The sequence below is a fragment of the Salmo salar genome, chromosome ssa09 (genome assembly GCF_905237065.1).
Source record: "Salmo salar chromosome ssa09, Ssal_v3.1, whole genome shotgun sequence".
NCBI classification, from domain to species: domain Eukaryota; kingdom Metazoa; phylum Chordata; class Actinopteri; order Salmoniformes; family Salmonidae; genus Salmo; species Salmo salar.
The window spans coordinates 144,735,469-144,754,893 of NC_059450.1; the positions used below are offsets into that span (position 1 = coordinate 144,735,469).

The 19,425-nt window shown below is 47.9% G+C and overlaps 1 protein-coding gene across 13 annotated transcripts in view; it reads right to left on the bottom strand.

Moving 5' to 3' along the window:
• The window catches only part of LOC106613191 (roundabout homolog 2), a 606,521-nt gene that overhangs the window by 63,501 nt on the left and 523,595 nt on the right, over positions 1-19,425 (bottom strand). For all 13 annotated transcript variants that reach the window (XM_014215205.2, XM_014215211.2, XM_014215208.2 and 10 more), the window contains 7 exons: positions 14,361-14,442; positions 14,051-14,216; positions 13,791-13,957; positions 12,007-12,128; positions 7,392-7,623; positions 1,349-1,473; positions 1,030-1,201 (listed from right to left, as the gene is read on the bottom strand). In XM_014215205.2, the coding sequence (XP_014070680.1) occupies positions 1,030-1,201; positions 1,349-1,473; positions 7,392-7,623; positions 12,007-12,128; positions 13,791-13,957; positions 14,051-14,216; positions 14,361-14,442 (1,066 nt within the window). The remainder of the gene's footprint in view (positions 1-1,029; positions 1,202-1,348; positions 1,474-7,391; positions 7,624-12,006; positions 12,129-13,790; positions 13,958-14,050; positions 14,217-14,360; positions 14,443-19,425) is intronic.

Sequence of the window (19,425 nt, forward strand, 5' to 3'; positions counted from 1 at the left end):
CAACATATTCATTACTATGCGACAGCTGGAGATCAAATTTGAATATTGAAACAATGTTGGAAATGTCTCAGAGACATCGGAACCTTTTTTTACATTTTCGTATAAAATGACATACCCAAATCTAACTGCCTGTAGCTCAGGACCTGAAGCAAGTATATGCATATTATTGATAGCATTTGAAAGGAAACACTTTGAAGTTTGTAGAAATGTGAAATTAATGTAGGAGAATATAACACATTAGCTCTGGTAAAAGATAATATGAAGAAAAAAACATGCATTTTCTTATATATTTAAAAAAATGTTTTAATCATCTTTGAAATGCAAGAGAAAGGCCATTATATGACTTAGGAGTATAGGTGCAAGTTAGATTTTGGCCACTAGATGGCAGCAGTGTACGTGCAAAGTTGTCCACTGATCCAATGAACCATTGCCTTACTGTTCAAAATGTTGTATCAAGTCTGCCCAAATGGTTTATTGATACATTTTCAAGTACATAATTGTGCACTCTCCTCAAACAATAGCATGTTATTCTTTCACTGTAATAGCTACTTTAAATTGGACAGCGCAGTTAGATTAACAAGAATTTAAGCTTTCTGCCCATATAAGACATGTCTATGTCCAGGGAAATGTTCTTGTTCCTTTCAACGTCATGCTAATCACAAAAGCACACGTTAGCTCAAACGTCCCACGGGGGGGGTCACCGATCCTGTAGAGGATACAAATCTCCGCTGTTGAAAACTAAATGTTAGTCTAAAGGAAATGTGAGATAATGATTATTTTTATCGAGATCAAGTTCATAAATTGCCTGACTGGGCTGATGAGACAGTGGATTGCGCAGCCAGATGGAACAGAGTAAATAATCATTTTAACGTCTTACATTTAGCCAGTGGTTACTTGTGGAATAGACACCGTCTGAAATGCGGTTTTAATCAATCAGTACTCAGGACTAGACCCACCCGTTGTATAGTCTACCATAATGCCCCCTTTCATGTGTTTCCCTTCCCGTTCCACTCCCCCTGGGTCTCTTACCAATGACAATGGGCTGAGGTTCACTCTTGACCCCCACACCTGCACTGGTGCTGGCAGCCACCTCCACCCGATACAGCACCCCCACTTGAAGCCCCCCCACAACCACCGACCGGATGGCTGCATCCACCGTCTTATTCACGTGGAATCGTGTCTCATTCCCTAGGCACCAGATCTGAATCGAGGGGGAGAGACAGAGGAAGAGAGAGCATAGCATCCTGTCATAGTGGGGTCAGGTTGAGTATTATTTTGATTCTGATGGCCTCTCAGTAAGCCATCAGTCATCAGGTTACATCCAGTCTATCTTCTCACAGTAACCTGCCTTGTACTCCTGGATGATGCCGTTCTGGTGTTCTGGAGGAGGGGGGTCCCAGGAGATGCTGATGGAGGTGCTGTTCTGGTTGCCCACCGTCAGGACTGTAACCTGCAGGGGAGGGGCACTGGGAGCTGGGGTTGAGGGGAGACAGATGGGGGGCGGAGAAAACAATAGATGGTCAGGGAAGAGGGAGAGGGGGAGAGCATTCCGTTCTCCGTTACACACAACCTCACAAACACGCACACGCACACACACATCATCTTTATTGTGAGGAGGAGTGTGTGTAGTTGTTAGCAGGTGGAAGACACAGGTGGCTGTGAGAGAGCAGCAGCTCATTAGAAGGGGATTTACATGGAGAACAGGGAGGTTTGACATAGCTCTCTTTAACATTCCACTATGATTAAATATCCCAGGCCTGCTCCTGCGCCTGCTTCAACACAGAGGGATTTACACACAGAATACTGCTATTGATTTTCAGAGTAACACCCAGGCAGTCAGACAAGCACCCTCAGTCAAGCTAAGACTCCTCCATTGACTCAGCCAGGGTGACATGTGGGTCAACAGGCTTATAGGAGGAGCCGTACAGCAGTGCAGCCATACATGAGGACAATTTGAAGAAATGTATTTTGAGGAGAATTGAAACATGGGGCTAGGTAAACATATTGACTGGTTTCATCACTCAGCCAGGTGGAACTAAAGCCAGTGGGGTAGAGAGCAGGGGGGAGGCTCTAAAGCGAGGCACAGCTCTATAGATGGGGTGTGTACATGGCCTGAGAGACAGAGCCCAGAGCCCACAGCAGACACCAGCCCCTGAGAGAAAGAGCCCACAGCAGACACCAGCCCCTGAGAGAAAGAGCCCACAGCAGACACCAGCCCCTGAGAGACAGAGCCCACAGCCCACAACCCACAGCAGACACCAGCCCCTGAGAGAAAGAGCCCAGAGCCCACAGCCCACAGCAGACACCAGCCCCTGAGAGACAGACCCCAGAGCCCACAGCAGACACCAGCCCCTGAGAGACAGAGCCCAGAGCCCACAGCAGACACCAGCCCCTGAGAGACAGACCCCAGAGCCCACAGCAGACACCAGCCCGTAAGAGAAATAGCCCAGAGCCCACAGCAGACACCAGCCCGTAAGAGACAGAGCCCAGAGCCCACAGCAGACACCAGCCCCTGAGAGACAGAGCCCACAGCCCACAGCAGACACCAGCCCCTGAGAGACAGAGCCCACAGCCCACAACCCACAGCAGACACCAGCCCCTGAGAGACAGAGCCCAGAGCCCACAGCAGACACCAGCCCCTGAGAGACAGAGCCCAGAGCCCACAGCAGACACCAGCCCCTGAGAGACAGAGCCCAGAGCCCACAGCAGACACCAGCCCCTGAGAGACAGAGCCCAGAGCCCACAGCAGACACCAGCCCCTGAGAGACAGAGCCCAGAGCCCACAGCAGACACCAGCCCCTGAGAGACAGAGCCCAGAGCACACAGCAGACACCAGCCCATGAGAGACAGAGCCCAGAGCCCACAGCAGACACCAGCCCCTGAGAGACAGAGCCCAGAGCCCACAGCAGACACCAGCCCTGAGAGACAGAACCCACAGCAGACATCAGCTCCTGAGAGACAGAGCTCAGAGCCCACAGCAGACACCAGCCTCGGGTTTCAGTACTCACATCACTGTCATTTCATAGAAATTGTCCTCCGGCTGATGCCCGAGTGCCGGCCAAATGAATACATAACAATGAAGCAACCTGAAAATAACGTTTAAAAAAATATATGTTTTTCTCCTTTCTGCCTCGACTGGCAGGGCAACCACACCACAGCAGAATGCTGACGGGTCAGAATGCTGCCTCTCTCTCACCTCCCCCAGCTAGCCCCCACCCCACTCTAAAACAGCATGTGTCAAGCTACAGATCTACTGCAGTCATACTGCTACACTGACCCCCAAAACGCCAAGAGACGACCAGGCATGGAGGAAGAAGACAAATGGCTCCAATGACGGACGCCATGTTAGAAATCCACCACCAGCCCATCTCCCATCATGCTTAGAGGCCTCCGCCGCCCTCCGCAGCTGTGTTAGATTACACAAAGGTGACAGAACGCAACATCGCAGCGCAGCAGCCATCAGAGACAATGTCGTTCAAAGTTAATGTTATGAATGATTTAGCAGCTTATTATTATGCATATTTGCACTAAACAATCCACGTTTGTCATTAGGAGCAGTGCTGGCTGCTGTAATAGAGCCATTAGCCCATTGATGTATGGCTGGCAGGAATGTGACCTCCTGTCTCCACACGTACGTTACACACACACACACACACACACACACACACACACACACACACACACACACACACACACACACACACACACACACACACTGCAGCACACACTGTCATCACTCCCATTTTAAACAGTAGAGTGCTAATCTAGGCCTCAGAGCCATTTAGATATGCAGCAACTCATTTTGTATGCTGGGAACAGACAGGCAGCAGGAGACAGATACTGTACTGTTGGCTTCCTACCCCCACTGACTACTGGTTCTAACTCTCCCCCAGAACCAGGCAGGCTGGCTGGGTTGTTTAACATACTAGATGGCCTCTCTGGTCCCTTCTGAGGCAATCTGTCAGTGGACTTCATATCACTGGAATGTGTTCAAGAGTGTGTTCTATTCATAGAATGTGTTCTATTTATCACCACTCTCCAGATGGACCAGAGAGAAGAAGAAATGGAATATAAAGGTTGACTCTCCACTCTCCAGATGGACCAGAGAGAAGAAGAAATGGAATATAAAGGTTGACTCTCCACTCTCCAGATGGACCAGAGAGAAGAAGAAATGGAATATAAAGGTTGACTCTCCACTCTCCAGATGGACCAGAGAGAAGAAGAAATGGAATATAAAGGTTGACTCTCCACTCTCCAGATGGACCAGAGAGAAGAAGAAATGGAATATAAAGGTTGACTCTCCACTCTCCAGATGGACCAGAGAGAAGAAGAAAGATAAAAGAGATGAAGAAAAGCGGTAGCAAAGTGAAAGACATACAGTAAGGTAGAGTCATGGAGTGGTGAGTTGTATCCCATCATCCTCCTGGTGGAGATGCTCTGGGGATGGGATACTCTAATAATGTTAGCTAATGGACACACAGTGTTTTAATCACTCTCCAAACCCATGGCCTCACAGTGTCTGTCCCATGGTCTCACAGTGTCTGTCCCATGGCCTCAGAGTGTCTGTCCCATGGTGTCACAGTGTCTGTCCCATGGTGTCACAGTGTCTGTCCCATGGCCTCACAGTGTCTGTCCCATGGCCTCACAGTGTCTGTCCCATGGTGTCACAGTGTCTGTCCCATGGTCTCACAGTGTCTGTCCCATGGTCTCACAGTGTCTGTCCCATGGTCTCACAGTGTCTGTCCCATGGCCTCACAGTGTCTGTCCCATGGCCTCACAGTGTCTGTCCCATGGTCTCACAGTGTCTGTCCCATGGTCTCACAGTGTCTGTCCCATGGTCTCACAGTGTCTGTCCCATGGCCTCACAGTGTCTGTCCCATGGCCTCACAGTGTCTGTCCCATGGTCTCACAGTGTCTGTCCCATGGTCTCACAGTGTCTGTCCCATGGCCTCACAGTGTCTGTCCCATGGCCTCACAGTGTCTGTCCCATGGCCTCACAGTGTCTGTCCCATGGCCTCACAGTGTCTGTCCCATGGTCTCACAGTGTCTGTCCCATGGTCTCACAGTGTCTGTCCCATGGCCTCACAGTGTCTGTCCCATGGCCTCACAGTGTCTGTCCTATGGCCTCACAGTGTCTGTCCCATGGCCTCACAGTGTCTGTCCCATGGCCTCACAGTGTCTGTCCCATGGTCTCACAGTGTCTGTCCCATGGCCTCACAGTGTCTGTCCCATGGCCTCACAGTGTCTGTCCCATGGTCTCACAGTGTCTGTCCCATGGCCTCACAGTGTCTGTCCCATGGTCTCACAGTGTCTGTCCCATGGCCTCACAGTGTCTGTCCCATGGCCTCACAGTGTCTGTCCCATGGCCTCACAGTGTCTGTCCCATGGCCTCACAGTGTCTGTCCCATGGCCTCACAGTGTCTGTCCCATGGTGTCACAGTGTCTGTCCCATGGCCTCACAGTGTCTGTTCCATGGCCTCACAGTGTCTGTCCCATGGTCTCACAGGAGCCTCCAGCACCGCCTCAGTCTCCGTCTCTGTCTGTGTCTGTCTCTCTCTGTCATACACAGAGGTTAGAAAGCAAATAGAAAGAGCTAGATCTCTCAGAGAGCCTAGGCTGCAGACAGAGAAGAGGCAGGGAGTTTTATCAGTGTGTGTGTGTGTGTGTGTGTGTGTGTGTGTGTGTGTGTGTGTGTGTGTGTGTGTGTGTGTGTGTGTGTGTGTGTGTGTGTGTGTGTGTGTGTGTGTGTGTGTGTGTGTGTGTGTGTGTGTGTGTGTGTGTGTGTGTCTGTGAGTGAGTGTGAGAGAGAGAGAGAGAGAGATGAGGCAGTATACAGTGCTGCAGCATACAGGGAGTGGTCACAGGAGACAGGGCCCCTCCACTGAGGGAAGTAAATGGGCCTGTCACAGCAGCCAGTTCTGAACGGTCTCCTCTCTGCCCAGGACGGAATATGGTTGTGTAGGGAAAGGAAGGGAGGACTGGATATGGTTGTGTAGGGAAAGGAAGGAAGACCTGGATATGGTTGTGTAGGGAAAGGAAGGAATGCCTGGATATGGTTGTGTAGGGAAAGGAAGGAATACCTGGATATGGTTGTGTAGGGAAAGGAAGGGAGGACTGGATATGGTTGTGTAGGGAAAGGAAGGGAGGCCTGGATATGGTTGTGTAGGGAAAGGAAGGAATGCCTGGATATGGTTGTGTAGGGAAAGTAAGGAAGGCCTGGATATGGTTGTGTAGGGAAAGGAAGGGAGGACTGGATATGGTTGTGTAGGGAAAGGAAGGGAGGACTGGATATGGTTGTGTAGGGAAAGGGGTGGAAAGGAAGGAAGGACTGGATATGGTTGTGTAGGGAAAGGAAGGAATGCCTGGATATGGTTGTGTAGGGAAAGGAAGGAATGCCTGGATATGGTTGTGTAGGGAAAGGAAAATATGGTTGTGTAGGGAAAGGAAGGAATGCCTGGATATGGTTGTGTAGGGAAAGGAAGGAAGGCCTGGATATGGTTGTGTAGGGAAAGGATAGGAATGCCTGGATATGGTTGTGTAGGGAAAGGAAGGAATGCCTGGATATGGTTGTGTAGGGAAAGGAAGGAATGCCTGGATATGGTTGTGTAGGGAAAGGAAGGGAGGGGGGACATAGTCTTGGAGTATCTGTTTGTGTTTATGTTGGTCTGCATGTACTGCACATGTTTGTCTACCTTACTATTCACCTTCACCACATGAATCAGTACAGCATGTACAGCTATAGAACTGTCCATATGTAACAGCATGTACAGCTATAGAACTGTCCATATGTAACAGCATGTACAGCTATAGAACTGTCCATATGTAACAGCATGTACAGCTATAGAACTGTCCATATGTAACAGCATGTGCAGCTATAGAACTGTCCATATTATCTGTCTTTCCCCAGTGAAACCCAGATCTACTCCATTAGAAGTGGGAAGGTATTGAGGATCCCGCAGGCTGTGTGTGTGGGGGGGGGTGTGTGTATCAGTGTGAAGCATGTCTCTCTCTGGCCCTGTCATGTCCTGTCAGAGTCAGGCTACGGGCAACAGCTCCGCCTCCCAGCAGGAAGTGAGCGAGCGCTGCGTCCAATCACAGCTCAGCTCATGGTTGCATGGTGGTGGATGAGAAGCGGGCCAACGGAAACACCACCAATCATAAACAATCAAGCAGAAAGGTCAGCGCTCTACACAGTGGCAGGCAGGAACACACACACACACAATATCCCCACAATGTCACAGCAGGAGACAGTTATTGTGAGCGACATTTAAGATATCATAACAATTTGGCGCCCTACAGGAAACATGTCAAACAGTCATCCCAAATCTGTGTGGATAGAAAGCACTTGGACGGAGGAAAATGTACATGAAATTACATGGTGATTTCTTTACCTTCTTCTGTGGTGCGAGCCGACCTGGACTCACTGTCCATGCCCTGGAACTCATTGAAGTAGGGCCGGACCTTGATCTCATAGACAATGCCTTTCTTGAGGTTGGAGAGGACCACGCTGCGCTCGGAGGGGACCTTCACATCCTGGGTCTGCCAAGGTCCTGGGGAAAACATGCCAGATGTCTGCCTGTACAGAACTCTGTAACCCTGGATGAACTGGGACTGGCGGTCCACCTGGGACAAAGACATGGGGAGAAGAGGGGTTAGCTTCACTCCCCTGTACAGGGTTCCTAGGAAATAAAACATATATTCTCTTCAGATAGGACAGAGTTAAGAGGAAATATATAAGGATCATGGCCATAGGTGTGCAGCACAGTACTCAGACACCAGAGTACATGAAACAATGCTGTTCAACAGATGTACGGTTTGGTCATCATTGTAAATACGAATTTGTTCTTAAAACTGACTTATAATAATAAAATTTAAAAATGACTTGTTCCTCCCCAAGATCACATAGTGCCACATTAGAGGCGGTTCCAGTTTTAATAGGTATTTTATCATCATATCTGACACACTTACCTCAATTAACATCCTCCCTCCGAGAGAGAGAGAGAGAGAGGGAAAGAGAGGAGAGAGAGGAGAGGGAGAGAGAGAGAGAGAGAGAGAGAGGAGAGAGAGAGAGAGAGAGAGAGAGAGGGAGAGAGAGGATAGAGAGAGAGAGAGCAGAGAGAGATAGAGCAGAGAGAGGAGAGGAGAGGAGAGGAGAGGAGAGGAGAGGAGAGGAGAGGAGAGGAGAGGAGAGGAGAGGAGAGGAGAGGAGAGAGAATCCATTTCGCTTTATGGTTGTGAGGTCTGGGGTCCGCTCACCAACAAAGAATTCACAAAATAGGACAAACACAAATTTATACTGCATGCATAATTCTGCAAAAATCTCCACTGTATACAATATCCTCTCTATCCTCTGTAAAACACCAAATAATGCAAACAGAGCAGAATAAGGCAGATAACCGCTAGTTATCAAAAAACTGAAAAAGAGCTGTTAAATTCTACAACCACCTAAAAGGAAGCAATTCTCAAACCTTCCACAACAAAGCCATCACCTACAGAGAGATGAACCTGGAGACGAGTCCCCTAAGCAAGCTGGTGCTTGGGCTCTGTTCACAAACACACCCCATAGAGCCCCAGGACAGCAACACAATTACACACAACAATTAGACACAAAATCTAATTCTTTCCAATGTGCCAAGTAATTAACCAAAAAACTGAGCAAACTAGAATGCTATTTGGCCCTAAACAGAGAGACACAGTGGCAGAATACCTGACCACTGTGACTGACCCAAAATTAAGGAAGGCTTTGACTATGTACAGACTCAGTGAGCATTGCCTTACTATTGAGAAAGGCCACCGTAGGCAGACCTGGCTCTCAAGAGAAGACAGGCCATGTGCACACTGCCCACAAAATGAGGTGGAAACTGAGCTGCACTTCCTAACCTCCTGCCAAATGTATTAGACACACACATTTCCCTCAGACCTCACAGACCCACAAAGAATTAGAAAACAAACCAAATTTTGATAAACTCCCATATCTATTGGGTGAAATACCACAGTGTGACATCACTGCAGCAAGATTTGTGACCTGTTGCCACAAGAAAAGGGCAACCAGTGAAGAACAAATTCAACCCATATTACTTATTTTCCCTTTTGTACTTTAACTATTTGCAAATAATATGACATTTGAAATGTCAGTATTCTTTTGGACCTTTTGTGAGTGTAATGTTTACTGTTAATACTTGTTGTTTATTTCACTTTTGTTTATTATCTATTTCACTTGCTTTAGCAATGTAAACATATGTTTCCCATGCCAATAAAGACCCTTAAATTGAAATTGAATTGAGAGAGAGAGACGAGAAACACGGAATGACCTCCCTCTCTCTCAGCACACTGAGCACACAGCACCAAGGCCCTCCATACATAGGCTTTAAGGAGCACAGCTATAAAAGCCCTTCATATGCATGTCTCACTTGTATTGTAAATACCAACTAGTGAAACCTAAGGCAAGGCCTAGGACAAACGTGTGAGTGTGAAACGATCAGCTGTTGACTGTCATCCAACCCAGAGGAACTCTGGGAGAATACAGAATACACACCTGGGACAACGTAGACAAATCTGTCCAATTGAGGTGACAGACAGAGAGCCCAGAGGTGCAATAGTGCTCTCCCAGTCGATAAGGGGCCTTGGTGCTAAACTTGGGCCCATTTAGCCAGAGAGAGAAAAGTTGAATTTATGCAGAGGAAGGGGGGCATAACTCCCAGTAATGGCTTGTTAACAGTGGGAGAAGTGAGCGGGCCTTTCAAGTGGGATATTAAGCAGCTGTTTCAGCCTGTGTAGCTGGAGTAAATCAGCACAATGGATTCTGGGCTAGCGTGGTGTGTAACTTTCATTAATGGAATGATTTGGGAGTATAAAAGCCTTTCGGAGGCCGCACTATGTTTACTGAATGGGTGCTGATTGATTAGGTGGCGGTGTTCTGTGTTGATTGTACACACACTCATAAAGCAATGCTTTAGTATTAAATTAGCCTGTTAGTCTGGGGGTAAGAACTTATTATTGGGGGGGGGGTCAATAAACATGTCACAGGGAAAACTGCTAATGTGGTTGATTTAGAAATGAAAGCAGCCACCCCATGTCACCCAATGACATCTCCATGAATACCAGTTATGGACTGATTTATAGCGAAGCAGAACATATCAACTGGGGCTAGTTAACACAGGATGGAAGACCAATGAGGAAATAAAGTCATCCTTCAGGAAGAAGAAGAGAGTACATGTTTAAATGTCATGGTCTAATGGGGAGGTCTGACTGCAAGTTACTACTGCTGCATACCCTCAGACTGCAAGTTACTACTGCTGCATACCCTCGTACTGTAAGTTACTACTGCCGCATACCCTCGTACTGTAAGTTACTACTGCCACATACCCTCGTACTGTAAGTTACTACTGCCACATACCCTCGTACTGTAAGTTACTACTGCCACATACCCTCAGACTGCAAGTTACTACTGCTGCATACCCTCGTACTGTAAGTTACTACTGCTGCATACCCTCAGACTGTAAGTTACTACTGCTGCATACCCTCATAGTGTAAGTTACTACTGCCACATACCCTCGTACTGTAAGTTACTACTGCCACATACCATCGTACTGTAAGTTACTACTGCTGCATACCCTCGTACTGTAAGTTACTACTGCTGCATACCCTCATACTGTAAGTTACTACTGCTGCATACCCTCATACTGTAAGTTACTACTGCCACATACCCTCATACTGTAAGTTACTACTGCTGCATACCCTCAAACTGTAAGTTACTATTGCTGCATACCCTCAGACTGTAAGTTACTACTGCTGCATACCCTCGTACTGTAAGTTACTACTGCTGCATACCCTCAAACTGTAAGTTACTATTGCTGCATACCCTCAGACTGTAAGTTACTACTGCTGCATACCCTCGTACTGTAAGTTACTACTGCTGCATACCCTCGTACTGTAAGTTACTACTGCTGCATACCCTCGTACTGTAAGTTACTACTGCTGCATACCCTCGTACTGTAAGTTACTACTGCTGCATACCCTCGTACTGTAAGTTACTACTGCTGCATACCCTCAAACTGTAAGTTACTATTGCTGCATACCCTCAGACTGTAAGTTACTACTGCTGCATACCCTCGTACTGTAAGTTACTACTGCTGCATACCCTCGTACTGTAAGTGGCGTGATTTCTCTCAACGATTCAGCCTCAGTCCAAATCGTGTTTCTAAATGAATTAAACAGTGTCTCTCTGGCACATGTCCGTCCTTATGGTGGGGTAGACACAGACAGACTGTCCAATATGTGTGTGTGTGTGTGTGTGTGTGTGTGTGTGTGTGTGTGTGTGTGTGTGTGTGTGTGTGTGTGTGTGTGTGTGTGTGTGTGTGTGTGTGTGCGTGTGTGAGGGAGAGGTTGGTAGGTAAGCTGGTTTGAGCTACACTCCAGAGAGGGAAGACCACAAACATGCCAAATATACACAATTAATGCCAATGTACTTGTTTCTATGCAAAGCCTTTGTCTTAATTGAAAATGAACCGAAGATAGATGTACGATTGATGGGAGCAGATGTCCCTGACACCTCTTTTGATGTTCGCTGTAGCTGTAAGAAACCATTTGTCAACTGTTTGATGTTCGCTTACATGAAGAGTCAGCAACTATAATGTATCAAAGCTGTAGAGTCTTAGAATTTATTTGACTCGTATTTTCTTACATGAAAACACCAATAGGAGCCCTGAGGAACACCTTGCCAGCTTCAAAGAGTCAACATTCCTTTCATATCAACTCTAATGTACTAAAGGTTGGAAAATCAAAGACATAAAACAGCCCAGAGCATGCTGTGTTGCTTAAGTCAATGTTCGAGAATGAGGTTGGTGTAAATGTAAAATTGATTTCCCATATTTAATCTTATACAACAGAATAAATGAACACACATACACCTGGCAGAGCTGAATAGCAATAACTAACTGTAAAGTCTGCTGAATGGCTATGTCTGTGACAGACAGGTGGATTGTCCAATCACAGTGTGACACTTACCGTCCAAGTGACCTGAATGGTGGTGGGGCTCAGGACGACCGGGTTGTGCAGACGAACTATGACCTCCCCCAGCTCTTTCTGCACATGCCTGTGGTCCACACCCTGGGCTGGAGGACTGATGTCTGGAGAGAGAGAGAGAGAGAGAGAGAGAGAGAGAGAGAGAGAGAGAGAGAGAGAGAGAGAGAGAGAGAGAGAGAGAGAGAGAGAGAGAAAGAGATAGAGAGAAAGAGATAGAGAGAAAGAGATAGAGAGAAAAGAGAGAGATAGAGGGGTAGAGAGGGATAGAGAGAGAGGAAGAGAGAGGGAGAGAGAAAGGGAGAGATAGTGTGAGAGAGAGAGAGGGGGGGAGAGAGAGTGAGAGAGAGAGGGGTAGAGAGAAAGAGAGAGCGAGAGAGAGAGAGAGAGAGTGAGAAGAAGAGAGAGAGAGGGAGAGAGAGAAAGGGGTAGAGGGAGAGAGAGAGGAGTAGAGAGAGGGAGAGATAAAGATAAAAATAGAGAGAGAGAGAGAGCAAAAGCGAGAGCGAGATAACTTTCAGTCCTACTCAGTTTTCAAAGCCACGGTTCCCTCCATTCCTTACAATGAGGCCGAGTCCATCATAAGAGGTTTTGTTGAGAGAACGGATGAATAGACCAATCAGACTCCACAAAGGAGTCAACACTCTGTGATCATGACTTTATTTGAAACGAAGGAACTTCATCTGCATTAGAATGACCTCATTTCAGTTTTAATAAAGAACTCGTCTGGGTTTCAGAAAAGAAAGAGATAACATGAGCTGTTTAAGAACCCTTCTCCTCTCTGCTGTCACTGAAGCCCAGCCAGAGAACAACTACCACATCAACGACTGAACTCTGAACACATGAATGAATGACACTCTGAAACTTTTTTCCACCACAGTTCACATTTCATTCGCACTTGCAAAAGCAAATCAAAACCCCCAGTGAAATGCATGAGATTCTCCAGTGTGGTTAAAGAAAAGACACAATCATGGCAACTGACATATGCTGGTCCTATTTACTGAGGGGGAACAATTATTCACAAGAGGAAATAGTATTTCAAAACATGCCCAATGAAAATGCCAATAAAGTCATGGATCAGAGTCGTAATAGAGGACGACAAGCCAAAAGAGCAGTTAGGGAGACGCGAAAAATCAATTCATGTTCAGTGACTGCCATTGCCAATAACCTCTGTGCATCAAAACAAAGCCAACAGTAAATAAAGAGAGATGTACTGCTATTCAAATGGACTCCCTCTCTCTATGCACAACCCAATAGTGGCCTGCAATTGGACAATGTTTAGTCGAAAGGTTGCGGGTGGAGTGGACTTATCAAATGAACATAATAAGGAGACTGAGGTCTACACGGAACCTTCATCTAATCTTGTTGGAGTTTGGAGGCAGTCATTTTCTCCAGTTATTGTCATCAACATAGCAGGGACAGCGCTAACTCACTTAGGCCTTCCAAAAGTACACATGCTTATTTTATAGAATGGGCTGACTGTAGCCTTAATAGATAGAGAGTTTGACCTCTGGGAGTTGTTGCAGTGGCTATCTCAGTAGAACGTTACTGTTCAGCCCACACAGTACCGTGCTGAGAGCGCCTGATAACTATCTAAGTGGAACGCGATGACCTTTTCCCAATCGAAAGCTGCAGCGGTCACTGTGAAGGGGAGTCTAAATTAGAAATGTTATGATAGGGAAAATGATTACCAGAATCCTTACAGCATAATTCAAGAAAATAGCTATTCTACTGTGTCATGCAGTGATATCCAGGTAGAAGGTCCATACCTTGTGTCCTGACGGGCTCTGACATGGGGCTGGGGTCACTGAGGCCCTGGGTGTTGACCGCCCGCACCATGAACAGGTAGATGGTGTTGGGGCGCAGGCCTTTGACCGTGTACTGCGTGGTCTTCACATGGTCCGCAACCGTCTGCCAACTGTTGCTCACAGACTGGCTGCAATGGGACAATGAAAAGGATATCACAAATGTGCTACCGCAATAATTAAGAAGCAATACAAAAGTGAAAAGAGGAAATCTTTCAACTGACCTGAAGGCTTCGATGACAAAAGAGGAGATGGGCGTGGCCCCAGCCAGGCCGGGTTGCCAAGACAACGAGACGCTGTTCTTGGTGACGTCAGTGACCTGGGGTTTGGAGGGAGGGCCAGGGAGCTCGTTGTCATCCCGGTTCTTAATGACCATCACCCCAGCTTGGTCTGTAGGAGAAAGAGAACAGGAACTACTGTTAAATGGGAGGATGAAGAGGAATGGATATTCCCAGAAAGTAGCATGTATGGTATAATGAGCATGTATGTGTGTTTACTACAAAACTAGGTGAAGACATGTTCACTGTGCCAAACCTTTGACCTCCAGGAAGGCACTCCATGATGTCTCGCCACTGGAGCTGGCAGCCACACAGGTGTAGATCCCAGAGTCAGAGAGCTGGGATAGAACGGATAAATACAGAACATCAACTACCTGACCACAACACAACCCATCTTCACAATGACTAGATATTAGTATGGATCTCCACAGCTGCTTGATCAGGTGATCATTCTTGGGTCTAGTTGTTGTTCTAAATGCATGTGAGGTCACAACAGTGTGTCATGTGAGGGGTCCATCTCTGAGGTCACAACAGTGTGTCATGTGAGGGGTCCATCTCTGAGGTCACAACAGGGTGTCATGTGAGGGGTCCATCTCTGAGGTCACAACAGGGTGTCATGTGAGGGGTCCATCTCTGAGGTCACAACAGTGTGTCATGTGAGGGGTCCATCTCTGAGGTCACAACAGGGTGTCATGTGAGGGGTCCATCTCTGAGGTCACAACAGTGTGCCATGTGAGGGGTCCATCTCTGAGGTCACAACAGTGTGCCATGTGAGGGGTCCATCTCTGAGGTCACAACAGTGTGCCATGTGAGGGGTCCATCTCTGAGGTCACAACAGTGTGCCATGTGAGGGGTCCATCTCTGAGGTCACAACAGGGTGTCATGTGAGGGGTCCATGTCTGAGGTCACAACAGTGTGCCATGTGAGGGGTCCATCTCTGAGGTCACAACAGTGTGCCATGTGAGGGGTCCATCTCTGAGGTCACAACAGTGTGCCATGTGAGGGGTCCATCTCTGAGGTCACAACAGTGTGCCATGTGAGGGGTCCATCTCTGAGGTCACAACAGTGTGCCATGTGAGGGGTCCATCTCTGAGGTCACAACAGTGTGCCATGTGAGGGGTCCATCTCTGAGGTCACAACAGTGTGCCATGTGAGGGGTCCATCTCTGAGGTCACAACAGTGTGCCATGTGAGGGGTCCATCTCTGAGGTCACAACAGTGTGTCATGTGAGGGGTCCATCTCTGAGGTCACAACAGTGTGCCATGTGAGGGGTCCATCTCTGAGGTCACAACAGTGTGCCATGTGAGGGGTCCATCTCTGAGGTCACAACAGTGTGCCATGTGAGGGGTCCATCTCTGAGGTCACAACAGTGTGCCATGTGAGGGGTCCATCTCTGAGGTCACAACAGTGTGCCATGTGAGGGGTCCATCTCTGAGGTCACAACAGTGTGCCATGTGAGGGGTCCATCTCTGAGGTCACAACAGTGTGCCATGTGAGGGGTCCATCTCTGAGGTCACAACAGTGTGCCATGTGAGGGGTCCATCTCTGAGGTCACAACAGTGTGCCATGTGAGGGGTCCATCTCTGAGGTCACAACAGTGTGCCATGTGAGGGGTCCATCTCTGAGGTCACAACAGTGTGCCATGTGAGGGGTCCATCTCTGAGGTCACAACAGTGTGCCATGTGAGGGGTCCATCTCTGAGGTCACAACAGGGTGTCATGTGAGGGGTCCATCTCTGAGGTCACAACAGTGTGCCATGTGAGGGGTCCATCTCTGAGGTCACAACAGTGTGCCATGTGAGGGGTCCATCTCTGAGGTCACAACAGTGTGCCATGTGAGGGGTCCATCTCTGAGGTCACAACAGTGTGCCATGTGAGGGGTCCATCTCTGAGGTCACAACAGTGTGTCATGTGAGGGGTCCATCTCTGAGGTCACAACAGTGTGCCATGTGAGGGGTCCATCTCTGAGGTCACAACAGTGTGCCATGTGAGGGGTCCATCTCTGAGGTCACAACAGTGTGTCATGTGAGGGGTCCATCTCTGAGGTCACAACAGTGTGTCATGTGAGGGGTCCATCTCTGAGGTCACAACAGTGTGCCATGTGAGGGGTCCATCTCTGAGGTCACAACAGTGTGCCATGTGAGGGGTCCATCTCTGAGGTCACAACAGTGTGCCATGTGAGGGGTCCATCTCTGAGGTCACAACAGTGTGCCATGTGAGGGGTCCATCTCTGAGGTCACAACAGTGTGCCATGTGAGGGGTCCATCTCTGAGGTCACAACAGTGTGCCATGTGAGGGGTCCATCTCTGAGGTCACAACAGTGTGCCATGTGAGGGGTCCATCTCTGAGGTCACAACAGTGTGCCATGTGAGGGGTCCATCTCTGAGGTCACAACAGTGTGCCATGTGAGGGGTCCATCTCTGAGGTCACAACAGTGTGCCATGTGAGGGGTCCATCTCTGAGGTCACAACAGTGTGCCATGTGAGGGGTCCATCTCTGAGGTCACAACAGTGTGCCATGTGAGGGGTCCATCTCTGAGGTCACAACAGTGTGCCATGTGAGGGGTCCATCTCTGAGGTCACAACAGTGTGCCATGTGAGGGGTCCATCTCTGAGGTCACAGCAGTGTGCCATGTGAGGGGTCCATCTCTGAGGTCACAACAGTGTGCCATGTGAGGGGTCCATCTCTGAGGTCACAACAGTGTGCCATGTGAGGGGTCCATCTCTGAGGTCACAACAGTGTGCCATGTGAGGGGTCCATCTCTGAGGTCACAACAGTGTGCCATGTGAGGGGTCCATCTCTGAGGTCACAACAGTGTGCCATGTGAGGGGTCCATCTCTGAGGTCACAACAGTGTGCCATGTGAGGGGTCCATCTCTGAGGTCACAACAGTGTGTGAGTGCCTTAAAGTGCTGATGCTAATTTCCTAATGAATTCAATTTTCTCCTCACTCCCCTCCCCCTGTCCCCCACCTCCTCACCAACCACAACAAAGGTGGGCTAATTGATTTAGGGTGGGCTGCTGAAGCCCCCTGGACCGATGACAGCTGGCTTGTCTCTCCATCCTTCTCTCTGTGAAACTTGAGTTGTTTGTTGGTTTTCTTCCCTCCATTTATTAAATAAAATGTCAGTGGTCAGCAGCTTTGTAAAGTGTAATGGGTATTCCACAGAGGCCTCGGAGTGGGGAAGGGAGGATGTGAGGATTTTAAATTCAATCTACCCTAAATGTATAGTGTGTGTGTTGTTTAACTCTTCCCCCCTCCTCTACTCTGCAGTTGGAACCCATCCAGCCCTCTACAGCTGAGTCTTGTAAGAGCCGTCGTGTCACTAAGTGATAGTATCGAACAATTTCTTAAAATCAATACTGCCCATTCATCTCTTTAAGGCAATATGATTCATCTTGTCCATCTAACATATACCTAACCACCGTTCTATTGAATTATACTAAGCTTGCACATCACGTTCATGCATGCCTAAGCATGTACACCACACGCACATGCACATGCACACACACACACACACACACACACACACACACACACACACACACGCACACACACCACATACACTCTCTTGCACACAAACAAGGACACACAGACAGAGCAGTGTCTGCAGAATTAATAGAGCTATCACAAATAAGAGGAGGGGTCATGTTGCAAAGAACACTTTCAAGAGGGTTAGACGGTATACAGAGGGTCAGCGGGTACAGAGGGTTAGAGGGTACAGAGGGTCAGAGGGTACAGAGGGTCAGAAGGTCAGGGGGTCAGAGGGTACAGAGGGTCAGAGGGTACAGAGGGTCAGAAGGTCAGGGGGTCAGAGGGTACAGAGGGTCAGAGGGTACAGAGGGTCAGAGGGTCAGAGGGTAGAGAGGGTCAGAGGATACAGAGGGTCAGGGGGTCAGAGGGTACAGAGGGTCAGAGGGTACAGAGGGTACAGAGGGTACAGAGGGTCATAGGGTACAGAGGGTACAGAGGATCAGAGGGTTCAGAGGGTCGGAAGGTCAGGGGGTCAGAGGGTACAGAGGGTCAGAGGGTACAGAGGGTCAGAGGGTCAAAGGGTACAGAGGTTACAGAAGGTACAAAGGGTACAGAGGGTCAGAGGGTCAGGAGGTCAGATGGTACAGAGGGTCAGAGGGTACAGAGGGTACAGAGGGTACAGAGGGTCAGGGGTACAGAGGGTCAGAGGGTACAGAGGGTACAGAGGGTCATGGGGTATAGAGGGTACAGAGGGTCATGGGGTACAGAGGGTCAGAGGGTATAGAGGATACAGAGGGTCATAGGGTCAGAGGGTATAGAGGATACAGAGGGTCATAGGGTCAGAGGGTACAGAGGGTCAGAGGGTACATAGGGTCAGAGGGTCAGGAGGTCAGATGGTACAGAGGGTCAGAGGGTACATAGGGTCAGAGGGTCATAGGGTCAGAGGGTACATAGGGTCAGAGGGTACAGAGAGGTACAGAGAGGTACATAGGGTCAGAGGGTACAGAGAGGTACAGAGAGGTACATAGGGTACATAGGGTACAGAGGGTCAGAGGGTACAGAGAGGTACAGAGAGGTACATAGGGTACATAGGGTACAGAGGGTCAGAGGGTACAGAGAGGTACAGACGGTCAGAGGGTCAGAGGGAAGGAACAATATCAAATCAAATCAAATGTTATTGGTCAACATGTTTAGCAGATGTTATTGCGAAATGCTTGTGTTTCTTGTTTCGACAGTGCAGTAATATCTAACAACTAATTCAGTATCTAACAATTTCACAACAAATACTTAAGACACACAAGTCTAAGTAAAGGAATGAAATAAGAATATATAAATATATGGATGAGCAATGACATAGAGGCATAGACTGAGATACAGTAGATAGTATAGAATATAGTGAGATACATTAGATAGTATAGAAGACAGTGAGATACAGTAGATAGTATAGAATACAGTGAGATACAGTAGATAGTATAGAATACAGTGAGATACAGTAGATAGTATAGAAGACAGTGAGATACAGTAGATAGTATAGAATACAGTGAGATACAGTAGATAGTATAGAAGACAGTGAGATACAGTAGATAGTATAGAATACAGTGAGATACAGTAGATAGTATAGAAGACAGTGAGATACAGTAGATAGTATAGAATACAGTGAGATACAGTAGATAGTATAGAATACAGTGAGATACAGTAGATAGTATAGAAGACAGTGAGATACAGTAGATAGTATAGAATACAGTGAGATAAAGTAGATAGTATAGAATACAGTGAGATACAGTAGATAGTATAGAATACAGTGAGATACAGTAGATAGTATAGAATACAGTGAGATACAGTAGATAG